General features: G+C 47.2%; 3 protein-coding genes across 3 annotated transcripts; 2 read left to right on the forward strand and 1 right to left on the reverse strand.

Moving 5' to 3' along the window:
• Positions 1-56: 56 nt before the first annotated feature.
• LAJ45_05496 (uncharacterized protein) lies at positions 57-2,214 on the forward strand (the record flags this gene model as incomplete). Its single annotated transcript, XM_046115067.1, has 7 exons — positions 57-221; positions 410-525; positions 585-691; positions 932-1,034; positions 1,527-1,803; positions 1,871-2,039; positions 2,132-2,214. 7 exons carry the CDS (start codon positions 57-59, stop codon positions 2,212-2,214), a joined length of 1,020 nt encoding a protein of 339 aa, XP_045971589.1.
• A 1,439-nt stretch (positions 2,215-3,653) lies between these two features.
• Positions 3,654-5,009, reverse strand: LAJ45_05497 (uncharacterized protein; the record flags this gene model as incomplete). Its single annotated transcript, XM_046115068.1, has 1 exon — positions 3,654-5,009. The coding sequence occupies one exon, from the start codon at positions 5,007-5,009 to the stop codon at positions 3,654-3,656; it is 1,356 nt and encodes a 451-aa protein (XP_045971590.1).
• A 1,675-nt stretch (positions 5,010-6,684) lies between these two features.
• On the forward strand, positions 6,685-7,704 carry LAJ45_05498 (uncharacterized protein; the record flags this gene model as incomplete). Its single annotated transcript, XM_046115069.1, has 1 exon — positions 6,685-7,704. The coding sequence occupies one exon, from the start codon at positions 6,685-6,687 to the stop codon at positions 7,702-7,704; it is 1,020 nt and encodes a 339-aa protein (XP_045971591.1).
• Positions 7,705-17,508: the final 9,804 nt, after the last annotated feature.

Raw genomic sequence — 17,508 nt, forward strand, 5'->3', positions numbered from 1 at the left:
GAAATACAAACTCTTTTCTCCACATTCAGGACTAGATCATCAGAATTTCAGTAACAATGCGTTTCACTTCGGTGCTCCTCCTCCTCATTAGCACATTCACCTTCATGGCCTATGCTACTCCCATTGAAGTAGTGGGGCGTGAGGCAATTCCAATTCCAAAGACTTCACCTGCCATTACTGGGGATGAAGCTCTTAAATCAAGGGCAGCGACTTACAGTTTCGTTGGCTGTAACCAGAGGTTTTTTGTTTTTTGTTTAATTCATTAATTGCTTCTGTAACCAGAGGAACTTCCAGGTAAAATATTTTCTCCTTCCCCCCATCCGTCACTATCCCACTCGAAGTTCTATTACAACCCTTTAATTTACACCAAGCATCGCATGAGATTTGACTAATATACTCTCAATCGTAGGGTACCTGCGTGACCATTACCTGCGATTACGGTCAATGCTGCCAGTTCACGAGTTTCGAACTCTTGCGGAAACACCTTCTTTCCGGATATGCTGTGAATGTTGTCGGTCTCTTCCTGTGAGTAGTTCCTGATGAACGGTGGTTACAAAGGGCCCATTAATAGTGGGGCTAAATAGATACCATGACAATATATGTGTCGGGGACTCAGATCGCCTCTGGATCGACGAGGACGGTTATCGCGATTTGTACAGTTTCTCAGATTTCAATTCCATGAACATGGATGGTTAGGCTATGGAAAGCTATAAGTCACGATTAAGGGATATTTCGCTTTCCCTTCTTGGAAGGGTACGTGACTTGAAAATGGTGGCACGTTGTTTCACAATCGTTTAATTCCTTTGTACAATTACATCGTTAGCCATATATAAAACAGACAGGGGATCTCCCTCAATCTCCCGAATAAAAGAATCGAGCGGTTCCCGGTTAAACCTATAATAGGGTGGTATATATATTATATTATACGTAGAGGATCGATTGGATCTGATTGCAAGGAGTAAACGTGCAAATCCACTTAACCACTTGGCAGGCGCGCGCCATGTTACAGCTTTAAAAGATTTCTTGGAGATGTGGTCATACAAGGTTTAAATTCGAGTGTATGGAGGTGTAGTGGATTGGCTAAGATAAACGGCGTGTTGATATCCGATGATTTTTTTTAGTTGTCGCACAATTTGTGATGCCGAGTGAGAGTTTGTGATCCGATGATATGTCTTTCGATTCTGAGTTATGAGACAAAAGGTGCAGTAATGGAGAAGTTAAAATCCATTTTCCCCCATATAGCCATCTTATTGAATTAATTGTGCTGCCGCCAAACGCATTTGAGAAGAAAGGAACGCATAACCTAAGCATACAAAATCTGATCCTCTGCTGACACCAGTGGAGCTAGCCTGCTTCACACCGTAAAAAAAAAAAGGTGCATCAATTCGTGTAAACACGTACGTGCTGAGGTATACCTGCAAAAAAAAATAGCCCCATTCTCAGCTGCAGGCTATTTTGTAATTTTACGTTACCATACTGATCGTAACTCACCATAATTATCTCCACGCCCCTGCTGTCCAAAACAGCTTCAGCACTTCAACGTGGCCCTCTCTGGGTGTCCTCCACTGCAAATTCGCCGTTGGTGTGAAGCCCAACTTATCTACCACATCGATCCTCGCTCCAAACCTGATCAGTGCCCTAAGCGTCTTGGTATCGCACCACTTCGCCGCTTCATGCATCGGCGTGCTACCGTCCCTACCCACAATCCCAACCTCAGCCCCTTCCGCCAGCAACAATAGAACCAATCTTCCATCCCCAGCTCTCGCAGCTTTGTGCAGCGCCGTCTCCCCTCGTTCATCGTCTGTAAGTCCACGTCCGCGCCACCCTCTATTAGAAACTTTGCAACCGCATACTCATTAGCCACATGTAGCGGTGTGTGTCCCTGGGAATTAAAGACATCCACAGTGGCACCAGCATGAATAAGCATGTTAACGATAGCGCTCTGGTTGTGAGCTGCGGCATAATGGAGTGGTGTAAACCCTTGGACGTCGGGGAGATCAAGGAAGGCATGCATAGAGATGAGAAAGGAGACAACCATGGTAGCTCCACGTATAGCAGCGATGTGTAGGGCTGTTTGATCAAAGCGGTTGGTGATGTTTGGAGAAACCCCACTGAGAAGGAACATTTTTAGGGAAGGGAAGTGGAGTTCGCCTTTATGCAGAGCCCGGAGAAAACGACGGTGTGTGCTTTCGCAGTCTTGGCCAGCGCGGATGATAGGAGGAACTGACTTGGAGGGAAGAAGTAGGGAGGTAGAAAGGCTCATTCTGAATGATATTATTATAAATATGATTGTTGACGAGGATAGATATATACGCAATTTTACCTAAGGGACAATATGAACAAAGGGTAAATTCACACCGGTGGTATTTCAACACTTAGTTTAACAAAAAGTGTCAAGACCTTCCCCAGGTAGCTTGATTCTATGTTAGTTTTTCCCCTCAAAAAGCATTGAAATGTGTCCTTTACATATATCATATGCTATGTGGACGCCCCATTTAATTCTAAGTGTCATCAGAAAGCAAGCATGCAAACGATAGGTAGAGGAGATGACGAGATTTCAACACGTGACCTAAAGCCTCCGGGGCCATTGCCATATATTTCATTGGCCGTGAAAGTACCGTTATCCTAATGTATACGTAAGGGAAGGGTACGGTTACCCCAACTTCTGGGCCAAAACCAATTTGCAATGGCACGTGTCAAACGCCACCAGATATAGGTCATCTACCCCAGGTGGTCAGGCAACGATATTCCTTGAGGTCAGTAGCATTCATAACAGAACTGCTGACCAAATAAGATAATGAAGAGAGAGAGAAACTTAGCATCATAGTCTCTCACTCGGCCCTCGGGTTTCATCTGAAACTCTCCGATATTCCGTTCTGCTCGGTCTAGTCCATCTCACATACACATCCCCAACAAACTAAAAAACGATTTCTCGTCATCATATATAGAACATATATTTCAATCATATATTGGCCTAACTTCGCCGCATAAGCCACGACACCCCATACAAATGAATTAACAAAAGCTATGCATGGCACACCACAAATTCTCACTCGACGCCTAGCTCACGCCGTGCAACTATAACCGCCACCATGGCACAGACCGACCAGGCAGATTGCCCTACAACCCACCTATAAACCCTCCATATCCTCCTTGTCAAGGGAGTGGGTGTGTTTTCGCAGCTCGCATCAGTCCTCTACCGCATGCATCTAGTTCTCATGAATATATTTCGAGCGGATCGAAGCTGGAGCTAGCTGCGATTATATAGCCAGCAATTAACATTACCAGACGCAACAGCGGCCTGCCCTAGAAAAATCTATCTCTCTACCGACACCCACATACGAAAGAAAGAGAATATAGGAAGAAAATGGCTTGAGATGACGACTCAAGTCAAGAAAAGAATACACGACAAAGTTTTAACCCCAACCAGCATTGGTTGGAATTCATTCGTAATAGACGTCGACATCCTGGTCGTAATAACGTTACAAGAAGATTAAAAGAAAACGACAAAAGCAGAAATGGGCTCGACGGCCACCACCCGTTTATCGGAGAAACGGTGGCAGGAAACGAACCCCCCAAATCAGCCAATCTATCCGTTGGTTCTCGATTAAAGAAATAATAAAAAAGAAATTCACAAGAAGGTATCGAAACCGCTATCGGCCGAGCGTCGGTCCTGGTGCTGTGGTGTAGTCTTCCGCCTGAAGGGCCCTGGCGCTATTCCGCACATGATCGAAATGGAAGCAGTAGAGAGCAGCGAGGGTGTACCCCTGATCCTGACTTGCAAGGTGCCAATCTCTTCCCCTATCATTGACCCTTTCGTTAACCGAACCCGTGGTCAGCAACTCCCCGATAATTCTCTCATCCCTCATCCCGCGTCGTCTCTCCTGCCTGACTATCCAGTCAACAGCCCTCTTTCCAAAGTTATCGACGCTCTTTACATCTGCACCCTCTCTTAGGAGCAATCTGAGCATAGCCTCACTTGGCCGTTTTGCCGCCCAGTGGAAGGGAGTGCCTCCCTTGAACACGTCCCTGGCGCCGACTGCAGCCCCACTCTCAAGTAATAATTTTCCGATCTCGGCCTTCCCCATATCGGCAGCCCAGTGGAGAGGTGTACCACCCCACCAATTATCGGCAATGCTCGTATCCGCTCGCCAATCCAATAAAAGCCGGACCATATCCGTGTGTGCGAAGAGCACAGCCTTATGCAGCGCTGTTTCGCCGAGGTTGTTTCGCGCGTCAACGTCGATGCTTGCTTTTAGGAGGCGTTCGGCGATCGCCGTGCTACCCCCGTTGCCCCAGTTTCTGGTCGCGATATGGAGAACCGTCTGGTCTTTGGTATCCCTGATATGGACGTCAGCGCCTCTGGCAAGAAGCAGAGCTACCATTCCTTCGTAGCCTCGTGAAACTGCGAGCTTCAGCGGTGTCTCCCCAAGCTTGTTGCGTGCATCTATGTCGACGTTTGCGATGTTAATAAGCGCGCGAGCGATTGTAAAATCGGTTCTGTCGTGGTCAAGTGCGACGTGTAGTGCTGTGCAGCCCTTACTATCCTCCCGGTTGAGATCTTCTTCGGGAATCTTTTCGAGGAGCTGGAGGAAAAGTGCTGTGTATGATCCTGCGGCAGCGAAGTGAAGGGGTGGAGTCCCATCGGGGTGGTCACGCAGTGCTAGACGTAACAAATGGGGTTTCAGGAGGGAATTGAAACGGTGTGATGTGAGCATAAGGGAATAGAGGGCAGAACTATCGGGGGGATCGGAGAGCTCATCACCGATGACGAGGAAAAGTTCGTTTGGGAGATCGTGGAGCCGCAGGGGTTCATTGACTGGCTGTACTTTGCCATTGCTGACGTCTGTTGTCTCCATATATAATGCGTTCTGGTGGCTTTGATTTGGATTAAAGGTATCGCTGTATTTGACGATATGATGGGTCAAGATAGTATGTGTTTTGTTGAGTGATGAGCGTGTGAAGGAGGGCCTTCTGTGAGGAGGAGATTTTGAGTGAGAGGCCCCCATGGCAACTAGGGGTTAAGTGCACCCGTAACTGTATTGAGAGTAGTATGGAGAATAGTATGGGTAGCAGGCACGTCAAGTTCAAACACCACCAGGATATAGTCTGATATGTATAGTATAGTACTATCAGGGCCAAAATTCCTCCTCGGTGAAGAGATACTATGGATGAGCACTCGCCGGGCCGTCGGGGGCTATATCAAGCTGGTTTCCCTTCGGGGATCTATTATTCTAACGACTGACATCATTAAACGTTAATAGATGGACTCAAGTGGAGGCTTTCTGCTTACGGCTTACACACATGTATGTATGTATTAACAGGGTTCCTTCTAGAAATGCTTGTGTGGCCAATCAACCAGCAGTACATGCAGTAGCGGGAACAGACAGTTGAAAGATCTCTTGAGTATGACAAGATCGTGGAGGCAACGAACATGAACAGCAATAGGGAGTAGGAACAGGACGAACAGGATGCATCATCTCTTCTAGATCTTATAATACGAGCATGCAGGGGCATTAATCCTATCTGTGTTTACCCTAATTAACAGAGTAATATACTCTTATGTAGAGTACGCACTTTATATTATTATTGATGGGAGAGTGTGCTCCTAGTAATGCACACAAATCACTTATTCCATTGTTTGTGGATGGATCGCCTGCCCTCCGCATGCGAACGGATGAGAATGTGTGGTAACCCTACGTGATATACTTTACGTAGCGGGACAATGTAACCGGTGTGCCCTATGCTTGGCACATGTAGGTTACCCGGCCATCGCCCCCCGGAGATGGTTGTTTCTCCTATCGGCAACTAGCAACTGGCATTTCAACGACCAAAGGCTCGCGTCTCCCCGAGGATAGAAAGGTCGCGACGATAGACTGACGGAAGAATCCAATACGACATCCCACAAACTTCTCAGTCCTCAACACCCACAACACCCTCCACTTTCCTAAAATTCGAACCCCTCTCTTTGTTTAACGAAGGAGAGATATTGTAATCAAAAAGAGGGGAAAAAAACAAGAAGATACTTTTGGGGTTTGTGGGGGACGCAGCGCAGCACGAACATTTGGATTGATTAAAACGCGCACCAGAAACTTAACGTCACCAGACCCACCGTGAAGTTAATACAGCATCACGAGATTACCTTCAATAACAAGGGCAAACACGACTAAACAGTTTCACGTCAATCACTCGGCCATTAAATCACAAAATCACGACCACGAGCCTCAGACGATTACAGAATATAAGAATATACGCAAGAAAGGCACCCCTCGCACACACATCGCCATGCCTCGCCCCGCAAAACACCCAGTAAGGAACTCCCCACTTACCTTAGTACAAGCCTCTGTCTAACCCTACCTTAGTATCCAACGGCGCTGCCTCCCCTGCTGCAGTAGAGTCGTTGACCCCCACCACCACGTCCACCCCCGCTGCAGACTCGGCCAGCCCACCTCCTTCAACCCCTCATGATACAGAGCCCTCGACGCCAGCTCCATATAGCACACTCAAGCGCAAGCGCGGCCGTCCCTCTCGTGCTGCTCTCGACGAAGCCTTGCGCTCGACTTCCACCCCACTCCGCAATGATGATGACCCCCCTCTGACGCTGGGACCCCCGCTGCGTCCACCCCATTAACCACGCTTTCATCCAAGAAGCGCCGTGGGCGCCCCCCCGCCTCGGCGAAAAGCATGCGCTCTCGCGGCGGTCCTTCTCACGTCACTAGCGTCCCCCTCGACAAAGATGGTAACCCCCAGACCGTTATTAATGATGAGATTGTCCTCCCCGAGGACCCCGCCGGCGAAGACAAGGTCGACAAACTCGGTTACCTCCTTGGTGGGCGCGAGTACCGCTGCCGCACTTTCACGATCCTGGGTCGCGGAGAGCGCCTTTACATGTTGTCCACCGAGCCGGCCCGTTGCATAGGCTTCAGAGACAGCTACCTGTTCTTCCAGAAGCACAAACAGCTCTTCAAGATCATCATGGACGACGACGAGAAGTACGACATGATCAACCGCGAGCTTATCCCGCACTCCTACAAAGGTCGCGCCATCGGTGTCGTCACCGCGCGATCCGTATTCCGCGAATTCGGCGCGCGCATTGTGGTTGCTGGGCGCAAGGTCATAGACGACTACTGGGAGTCGCGAGAGCGCGCTGCAGGCGCAGTCGAGGGCGACCTCGCAGACCCAGAGGACCGTCTCCCTGCCAAAGGCGAAGAGTACAATCGCAACCAGTACGTAGCTTGGCACGGCGCCAGTAGCGTCTACCATACCGGTGCTCCCTCCGTTCCCCTGCCTGTCGGCGCAGCAGCGGCGAAGAAGAAGCGTGTAGTCGTGACGGACACGAACTGGATGTTTGAGCACTCGCACGCAGCATCGCAGTTCAATTCGCGACTGCTGGCACAGCGCCTTCAGGGCGCCGCGGCGGGGGTGTATGAACCCCACACGAACCTGATTTTCTATCCAGCCGCTACGCAGCCAACGAGGGCGAGATGGGAGCAGGTTGGTGCGGGCGAAAAGGGGAGAGGTGCGGTTATTGAGACGTATTTGGAGAGTGTGCCGATTGGTGTGGGAATTGATGTGGGCAAGGAGTTGGGATTGGGCGTCGAGATGTACGATGACGCTTTTGTAGAAGGGCTTGGCACTGAGGAGGAGAAGATGGCAGTTAGGGCCATGAGGAGCAGAGAAAGGGAGTGGGCGGGGAGGTGGTAATGTGGGCTGCTTTATCTTTTTTTTTTTTGTGACTCTATGTGTGTGTGTATTCTAATTCTCGATATATTCCTTTTCTTGGGTATGATGAATTCATTCGGGGTTTTCGAACGAATTCGGATCGTTATGTTCTACCCTCTTTTCCCTTCTTTTTTTTTAAACTATTAAGCTTCTTGTTCTTTATTTTTTTTACTTGGTATTAAAGTACTGTTATGATAGCTAGCTATGTAGCTAGCCTGCTGGTGGTCAGCTGATTGGTCGATCGGTCAGTCACGGCAGTGGTCATGTATGATATGCACTTTATCTAGACGGCCTAGAGTGTGGGCGGGAGACATAAAAAAATCTACTCTATTGGCTGTTAACTCCGATATATCACAAATCCTACTTCTCACGAGCATTGAGCCTTGGGCCTGGCGACTCACGCAGTTAACGCGCAGTCTAGACCGTGCCCATTAGATTACATATATACCGTCCATCAATCTAGTCATCAATTATGAATTATGGGCGCTTTCTGCATTCGGGCTCCACAATTGAATCTTTGAGCCTCGCGCAGGTGGCGGCGTCTCATGCACTTGACGCCTTGCTCCAGTAACGCGCAGGTTAACAGTCGGGATTGTGTTTATGTAGCGTTTGTTCGGGCGTCGCATACACCTTCTGCTTCTTCCGCAATCTTTGCCACCATGCGCTAGTTACACCAAACGAGTGATCTCTCATGCAGCACCGAGTGATCGGTGATGAAGTGTATGTTGCCAAGCCCTTTTGAAGTGCTTTTGTGACGGATCACGTGAAGTTGTGTGACAGACATCTGGGGATGCGAGTGAGGGGCTGTGATTAATTGTTGGTTGGTACAGATTTCATTCTATAATGGAGAATATTGTGGTATTGGGAGCCCCGGGGGGGAGGGGGGGGGGGGGGGGTGGAGAGTTATGTGTGACTCCCTCTCGTAAGTTGAGCTGGTGTTGGTGGTGGACCGCCAGGGTGAGGTTTTGGCGCACAGAGTGGTTCGGCCCAGTTAATCGAGTAGATACTCATTTTACCAAACAGCTTAGGGGTCGGGAATCTCGTTGCGTCCCCCAAATATTGGCAGGGTATAGGGGCCTAAAAGAAGATCGTGATCTGATAAGTGGGTAAGCGTTTGCATTGAATATCTCCTGCAGACTCAACCGTCGGCTTGAACTTACAAAAAACGCCCTATAGTTAGACCCCAACGTTTCGCGCTCTTCCGAGGAATTTTAGTTGGCCAGATGTTTTTACTGGCTATTGTTGCTCTTTCACCCTTCTTAAAATCCTCCCACCAATCACAGGCGCGGTGGGCTATTCCTGCGCATTAATTTCGGTGGAAGATGATTGGGCAGCCATAAATTGGGGTTTTGTGATGGTGTTTAGAACTGTTCTTCATGTCTTGCCCTCTGGAGAATGGCACTAGAGATGGTTTTGATCGAGTGGATTGACTCCATGGAGTTGGATTGGCGAGGTAAAGATGGGAGATGGTGAGTAGAAGCCGATCGATTTCGCTGGGGCCATGTGCTCTGGTGGTAGTGTAGGTATGGTTGACTTCATACATAAACGTGGCAGTCGTTGCATTTAGTTTCTGGAACAAAGGAGTCATGAGGGTTCGTCTATGCTGTCCTAATACATCACCTAGTAGAACTGCTCTTGGGTATCGATAGTCACTGCGTGTAGAATACAGAGCACAGCCACAGAAACATCGCGTCCTGGGAGATTTCTCAAGTTTTTGGTATGCCACACTGTACACGCCGGCACTTGTTCACGAGTGTAGGCGGATGAGAATGGGTAGTTCAGGGGACATTGCCATAACTGTAAGGTTGCATGCAATCAATGAATTAAACAAAACAAAAAAAAAAAAAACGCCGGCACTTGATATCATGTCACGAGTAAGCGGTATCGGCTACGCGTAAAAAGTTGGAATCAAACCTCAAATCGGGGCATACCTGATCATCATCATGTGCACTTAGGTTTCCATGCTCACGATGGATGCTCTAAAACTTCGATAGATCAAAAAACTGTTCATGAATCTTTTTTCCTACTGTAGCCAACTCAGTTCCCTTAAATGCGTGGGATCGAAGTACTCGGGCTGGCCAGAGGCCGTACCCCCCCCCCCCCCGCGGGCCCGAAGCACTTCGATCTCACTTCACTTGCACTTTAAATACATGTACTCGCATTTTCCAAGGGAATAGATGCACAGAAAAAAAGAGGCTCAGTGCAGTTATGTAGTGGTAACTCTGCTGCTTCAAAGCGGTTGAAACCACGCTCTGGCTAGCTCACCTCAATGAGGTTGGGTCAGAACCCTCGGCTTGTACGTCATCCTCCGGCCTAGCAACTCCTGGTACCATTCTACAACATAAAAAGCGCCCTCTCCTTCACCCACACTTCTAATCCCTTCCTCTTTTTCTTTTTCTTTCTCCGCCCCATCTTCATCTCTTTATCTCTCTCCACTACTTTATCCCTTCCTTCTTATATTCACAAAGGTCCTGGTCGTGATGAGTACAACTCAAGTTATCTTGAAACTTTTTCAACTTTTCTTTTCTACCTAAACGTATCCTCCAGCCTTGTTTCCAAAAAAAAAAAAATCTGGACTATTGATTTGCATTAATTAATATGATTGTAGAGCTTTCGCGGCCCTAAGGTCACACGACAATAAGTCTCGAGATTTTCAAGACTCAATTTGAAAAATGCAAGAACTGCTGAGACTTTCCTAAGTTTCTTCTCGTCCCGTGCCCATCACTATACCGTCCTGGTATGTGTCTAAGGCGATTCTTTCACGCAGTAAATGAGGGAGGAAGGAACAATCTACAAGTGTTTCCTCTTTAACTTATAGCTGCCCTCGAGCTTCGAAATGCAGTCACACTACAGCGCTTTACAGAAGTCTATGAATAGAATTACCCAAATATACGTGCGGCTAGTCGACCTTGTCTGGGGCAGCATGTGTTGGTACACTCACTGGGAACACTTTCACAATTGCCAATATTGGAGACTCTCGCTGCTGGATCTACCAACTATCTGCTAGCGACTTTGTCCTAAAAAACAGAGATCTCGAAAAGAACATCCTCTAGATTTTCGCATTATTGGTGATCCCCCTCGGTACATTAACGACACACCCTAAAGCGTATGGCTCACGCTATCATATGGATATCACCCATCTGATCGGTTAATTGATCTTGCACCCTGATCATGACCGCCCCTCGTGGAGACAATTAATAAACTAAAGGATACTTGGCTTATCCCCTGGGTCGTATCATCCGATATTATGGTCCTTTTGGACCTAAAATGTCTTTGGGGTTTTTTCACCCAAGAGTTCAGAAAGAGTCTACGACAAACGTTTGAGTACAAGGGGGCGTGTGGTAGTGGCCTCTTCATCTTTGAAGTGATTGGCGGTAAACATAGCGTACGTGAATTTTGGGATATTTTGGTTTTCCCACCGCCAACTACAGCGAAAGCTTGCTATAACGGTACGCTCGGGACCGGGATTTGGTACCGTTATAGAGAGATTACCCTTATATAGGAGGTGCTGGTGCTGAAAGCCAGGCGAAAAGGACCGAGAAGTGCTATCGTTATAGAGAGATTACCCTTATAGAAAGTACCGTTATAGCAAGCTTTCGCTGTAGTGTGGTCCATGAGCCGGCTCGAGTCGAGCCGGCATATAAGCCCGAGCTGGCCCGGCCCATGAGGCAGAGGCTCGCAAGGCTTGAGCTGGTGGTTAATGATGTAAAAAACAGGTTATTCTTACTAAGTGTAGTAAAATGGCAGATATAAGCTTCATTTCATGGAGTAATACTGTGAGAAAGGATTTATTTAACTCAGCATTCTAGTGGGTATAAATCCCCTCCTGGCTTCCTTGATGGCTTCTAGAGCCTAGTTCAGAGCGAGTAAACTGAGCTTGAGATCAAGCTCGAGCCTTAGAGAAAACGGTTCAAGCCGGCTCAGGCTCGCTGGAGGGTGAGGCTCGCTAAGCTCGAGCCAAAAGCTTGAGCCCAAAGCTCGAGCCGGGTCGGCCCATGGACCACACTACCGCCAACTCAGGAATCCCACCGCGGCCGAGGGGATAACCTTGGTTTAAAAGGAGCCAGAGTAATAAATCCAGTTCTTGGCCGATTTATGAACGATACTAGGTCATCTAGACGGTTGAATACATGTATTATTAGGCACTAAAGGGCCACCCGGTGACCTAGGAACACACAGGTGTAATTATTCAGCGCCGTTGGTTTTAATGGTCCAAAAATTTAGTGCTGGTCAAATATGAGTGTGGTCCAGCCCACGCATTGCGACATTGAATAGGGAAAAATCGACGAATAAGTCAGATGTGAGGTATATAAGTATCCGATATGCAGCTTCAACAGTACATGGTCCATATATAGTTTATAGATATTGGTCAAAAACATTGTCTTTAGCTCTTTTCTAGTGTTGTCTATGAGCCGAGCCACAAACTCGAGCTGGCTCGATTCCTTGTGGTCTTAGGCTCGTAGAGCTCGTGGTATAAGGTAAGCTCATAGTACGGATAGTACGGGTCGAGCCTCTACTAAACAATCCAAATGAGGCCCATATGACCCCTATTCGGGAAGAAGAGGACTACGTACGAATCTATACAGACCCCCCCCCCCCCCCTTCATATCCTCTCATATTTAGCGTGCAACTTGTCACCTCCGGCTCGAGACTAAGCTCGCAAATTTCAGTCAAGGCTTGAGCCAGCTCGGCTCATTGATTACACTACTCTTTTCGGATCGAAGAAGTAACTCCAATTGGTCAATTATCCGCTGGCCTCGGATTATTTCATCGGTGCAAAATTGCTCTTGCCCGTAAAAACTAATTTTACTGGATAGGCTTTGTTCATAGGTGGTCTAGAACCGCGCGGATATCTTAACAGAGCTGATGCTGCTGTCATATAATGATGGAACTATGTTGATCACGATCTTCATACTTAGTGGCCCAACACGGAGCATTGGGAAACAAAAGCCTTCCCCAGATACCCTATCTGGGGTCTAAAACAAGGATAAAGCTAAAAAAAAACGGTCTAAGCAGAACATACCTCAAGGCTAAAATCTTCAATATCATTTGGACGCTCCGAATAGGCACAACAAGGAATATTTGCCGAATATATCTTGATATTCAGTGTTTATAGTGGCCAAGACACCACAAAACCCCCGAACCGCCAGTATTCCTGAATTGACTAGAGCATCGTCATGAAGAACTTTAAATTCGAAACTCTATATGATAATGTGTTTTACTTTATCTAGGGGTATACTTCCGAACCTTTTTATATTCTCCGGTGGGCTGAGTTAGAAACCTCCAGCCAGTGAGCCGGCCTTCAGGATATAGGTCTTTTTTTTTTTTTGTTTAATTCATTACTTGCTCAGGATATAGGTCACTTACTATCCCATTCCATAGATTTTCTTTACCATGTTTAATCAGGTAGAGAAATACTACTGGTAAATCATTAATAGTGACCTTATCAAAGGAATCTATCACTCAGGTTGTAGCGTCATCAGATATCACCACCACCCTTATCAATGACCAAGATACCGCAAATTGGAACATCACATTTCAGCCAAATAATTAACATTAAGGTACATAAGGGACAAGCTTAACATGATAGTGTAATATGGGTTTCAACTGTCACACACAAGATACCGCGGTCGCAGGTCCCTAGGTGTCCTATTCGCTATCACATCTTGTGGTGCATACATATACATACTTGCCAGTACACACAGGAATGATCATCAATCTCGGTTAGCTCCCGTCCCCGGCCTTGGAACAAAGGGTAGATCCTTGTCTTTCATTTTCCCCACGGTTAACGAATGTTGCAGGTTCGTCAATGTGGGTAGATGTGTGCTAAGGGCTCACTGATCATCAATATTCAAGCTGCAAGATCACTCTGAGAGCCTTGAATTTGATTGAACGGTCATTGAACAAAAGCAAAAAAAAAAGGGAAAGGAAAGGAAAAGCACACACATACCCTTACCTAGAAGTCTAAGCTTTTATGATTTCTTCTCACGACGCTTATTATGCAAATAGAAACGTATGTGGGGACCCTCACAGGAGCGGCGTTTTTATCACACATTAATCATGTGACGTATCTTACATAGCACCTACAGAATCTCATGGCATAGATATTAAACTCAACCACAGTTGTGAAACTATTTCTTCTTCTCGTGGCGCTGCCAATATCGTGGAGACACTACCATTTCAATTATTTACCTACGAAAACCCCGCAGACGGCTAGGCGAGATCTATCTTTGGTGCTTGGTTCCGCATATGTACCATTTTGAATCTATGGAGCACGGGCCAGGTAACTCTTGCGATGTAGTGCGGTTAGCCCCATGCCCACTCCACTCAGATACGAGTATCAATCAATGTCTTGATGGTCGCGGCAGTGGAAAGAGTTCCTAGTATCTAAGTTCCAGGCGGAATAGCTCCTCCACTTTTAGGGGAAGACGCGACCTACATAGCTACTGCTTTAGTAGCGCTAGTGATCACTCCAAGCCTTGGTGTTGTTGTCACATCACACATAAGTATCCGGCCAGATGTTGGTTCACGAGAAGCTCTCACACACTTTTGTTCAACCGATAGGAACTCTAATTTCGGTACGTAACGATATATGTCTACTGGTACAGCCTTCACTTCACTCCCACGCTTCGGTCCCGGGTGTACTTTTTCGGCTTTGGACTGGTTTATAATTTTCAACATCGGCCCAGTTTCAAAAGAGATCGGGACCTTTCGGTGATGCAGGGCCTCCGAACGGCACCCTGTTGGCAGTTTGAATGTTGGCCGTTACGACCAGTAAGTCGTGCCTAAGGAGGCAACCGATAGGCAGGTCACCATAGGCCCTTCAGATTTCATCTGAACCTTGATAGACCCAGTTATCTATCGTTTGGACTCACAGAGATACCCTACACCACCTAGCACTCTACAAGTTTACTTACCCCTCTACGCAGGGGTATGGCCAACACATCTACTTTAACCACGAAAGCGAGGTGTAAACACCGCAATCGCAGCTCTCTATGAAGAAATGATATCGGGAGAGACAATACTGAACTGATTGTATCGAGAGAGGGGAATCCATATCGTTACGATATATTACCCCAGACTCAGACCAAAAGGAATTACACTGCGTATGTATGTGCTCTACCGACTCAAACCATCGCCGTCGAATGAGTGTTGTACTATGCCTACCTCGCTGCGTACGCACCCCAGACGCGATCTGGACCGGGACCGGGACCGGGTCATCCCATTCGGATTGACCACAAAAAACCCGACAAAACAAAACAACATGTACCCCCCATGGCCCAAATAAAAGGAACCGGGGGGGCGAGGTGTGGAGTGACAGGAGTCATCGAGATGCGAAAAGAAAACGAGAGAAACGACAGTCCTGGTGCCAAATAAGATGTTGAAACTATCGCCCATGGAACTTCCAGAAATTCCCTGTTTCCCGCCTGCTTAACCGATTTGGGCGGCGGCGACAGCTCGCCCGCGCGAGTGACGATCTATGAACGATTACTGACTTTAGTTGACTCCCCGGTTCTAGCCAGCCCCGATCTGTTTCTAGTTTTTTCTTCCCCACCACTAGATATCCCCATCATCAGCACGACTACCAACTCAACTCTTCTTCTCCACTCTCTTCTCTCGTGGACTAAACAAATTCCCGGGGACTTCGTTATGTGCAGGTGGCACTGGCGTGGTTCTCTTGTATGTAGGCATGTATGTAGGACACATCCATTGAAAGATGATGATATCACTTTGAGCGATTTACCCAATGCTGTTGCCGCCCAGAAAAAATCGAGTAGTAGCCGAAAACAGGGACTCGGCCGATCACTTTTGTTACTCGATCGGGGGGGCGAATTGCATAGAATCTTACCTGCTTCGAAGAGGGGTGCTACTGAAGATATGTAAGCCCTCGAGAACGAAGATGGGAACGGCGAACGAACTGCACCCCCCCCCCCCCCCCACAGGTCATATCATGTAGAGTTAAGTACTAGCAGGGGAGTAAGGGAACTAACTATCCCCCCACGAAGCGCCGGGCAGACGCGAATGCGAGCGCGCGCGATCGAAGACACGTACAGGAGCGCACAACATGCGGAGAGATGCACGAGAAACGTGCTCCTTATTTCCCTTTGAACGTTCCCCTGGACTCGATAAAGGGATACCCAGCTAAAGTAAAGTACAGTACAGTATCATACAGAGATACAACAATAAAGAGATAGACAATTTATCATCGGAATGATGGACGGAGACCACCTTCTCCTCCCCTCTAAAACTACAATATGTACCCCCTCCATGTCTGCATAACACCCCCCCCCCAAAAAAAAAAAAAAAAAAAAAAAACGAAATAAAAACCATACCATAAAATACACAATAACAATGGCTATGTGGGGGATGCAAAAATATCTACGCCGCACGTAGTCCATTGGAACTGAAGAGACCGAATAAGTGAAAAGAAATAATAAAAGTCAAGTCAGACCAAGAGTAGGTACGTTTCCGTTTTTTTGTTTTACTTTTAGTTTGTGCTGCTTGCTTGCTTGATTGCCTGCTTGCTTGATTGCCCTGCTGCTGCTGCTTCCATCCCCTCTCTCGCTCTCCTCCCTTCTCCTCTTCCCCCGCCGCAAACCTCACTTTTCCCCGCTTCCAAACCAAACAGAAAGAGAGGGCGAGCGAAAGAAGGAGAAAGAAAAAAGAAAAAAACACCAATGCTGTTAAAACTACTTTTGTGCCTCTCTGAAGCATGAGCCATGTGAGAATTGAAAAAGGATGTTGAACCGTTGCAACTCCAGCAGCACTACCACCCTCCCTTGTTGAATTGACCCCTGTTTTCCGCCCAATATATGCTGAGGAAGGAGTCCGACGGAGAAGAAAAAGAGGCGTCCAGAACACCCAGACCAGGGGGGGAAAAGGGCGGGGAGGGGGAAAGAAAAGAAAGAAAAAAAGCTGACAGAAAAAAAGCCACCATAGGTAATGATAATGGAAACAAAGTAATAAACACAACGACCCCGCCGCCGTCCGCCCCTCCTCTTCGAGAGTTTACCACAAACTCTATATGAAAAATATGTACCAACCCTGTAATGATGATGATAATTTGCACTATTGCTCCTCCCCTCTCCAGACAAAAAATAATGTGAGGGGTTACGAATTGAAATAAGACAATAAGAATGAAAAATATAAAAAAATAAGGAGCCCACCAAACATTGTGCCATTCCAACATTCAAAGTTCGATTATTTAAAACCCCTAATTCTTGGGGGCCGGTATTGTAGCAACAAAGAATTGGGCGGCGCCAGCCAGGTAAAGGAGAGGAAAATGCTCTCGACTTTTGCCCCGGCGCCCTGCCCTGCAAAGTTGTACCAGCCCGCTCCCCGCTCCTGCTCCCATCATCGTCCGTCTCTGGACGATGCAGCCTATTAATTCGAACATACAAAAAAAGTAACCGCCCCAGAAATGAACCCCCTCCTCCTTCAACCTGCAAATCATTATCATAAGCCAAAACCAAAGTGCAACAAATAAAGACTCCGCAAACGAATAATAAAAAACCAGAGAAAAAAAGCTATGAAGCCGAGAAATAACCAAGCCAAACAACGGAATCGTAAAAAATATCAGCAGAAGAGAAAAAACGGAATCCAACTCTAGAGTGTGGCTCAAACCCAGAGACAAAAGAGATAGAGGGAAAACCCATAGTAACCAAGGAAACAAGAACTGCGATGAAATAAAAAAAGCACAACCCCAAACCATGAGCCCTTTTCCCTGAACCCATCATAAGTAATAAAAAAGAAAAAGAAAAAGAAAAAGAAATTGAATACTCTGTA

The sequence above is a fragment of the Morchella importuna genome, assembly GCF_003444635.1.
Source record: "Morchella importuna strain M04M26 chromosome Unknown Morimp01GS015, whole genome shotgun sequence".
Taxonomy (NCBI): domain Eukaryota; kingdom Fungi; phylum Ascomycota; class Pezizomycetes; order Pezizales; family Morchellaceae; genus Morchella; species Morchella importuna.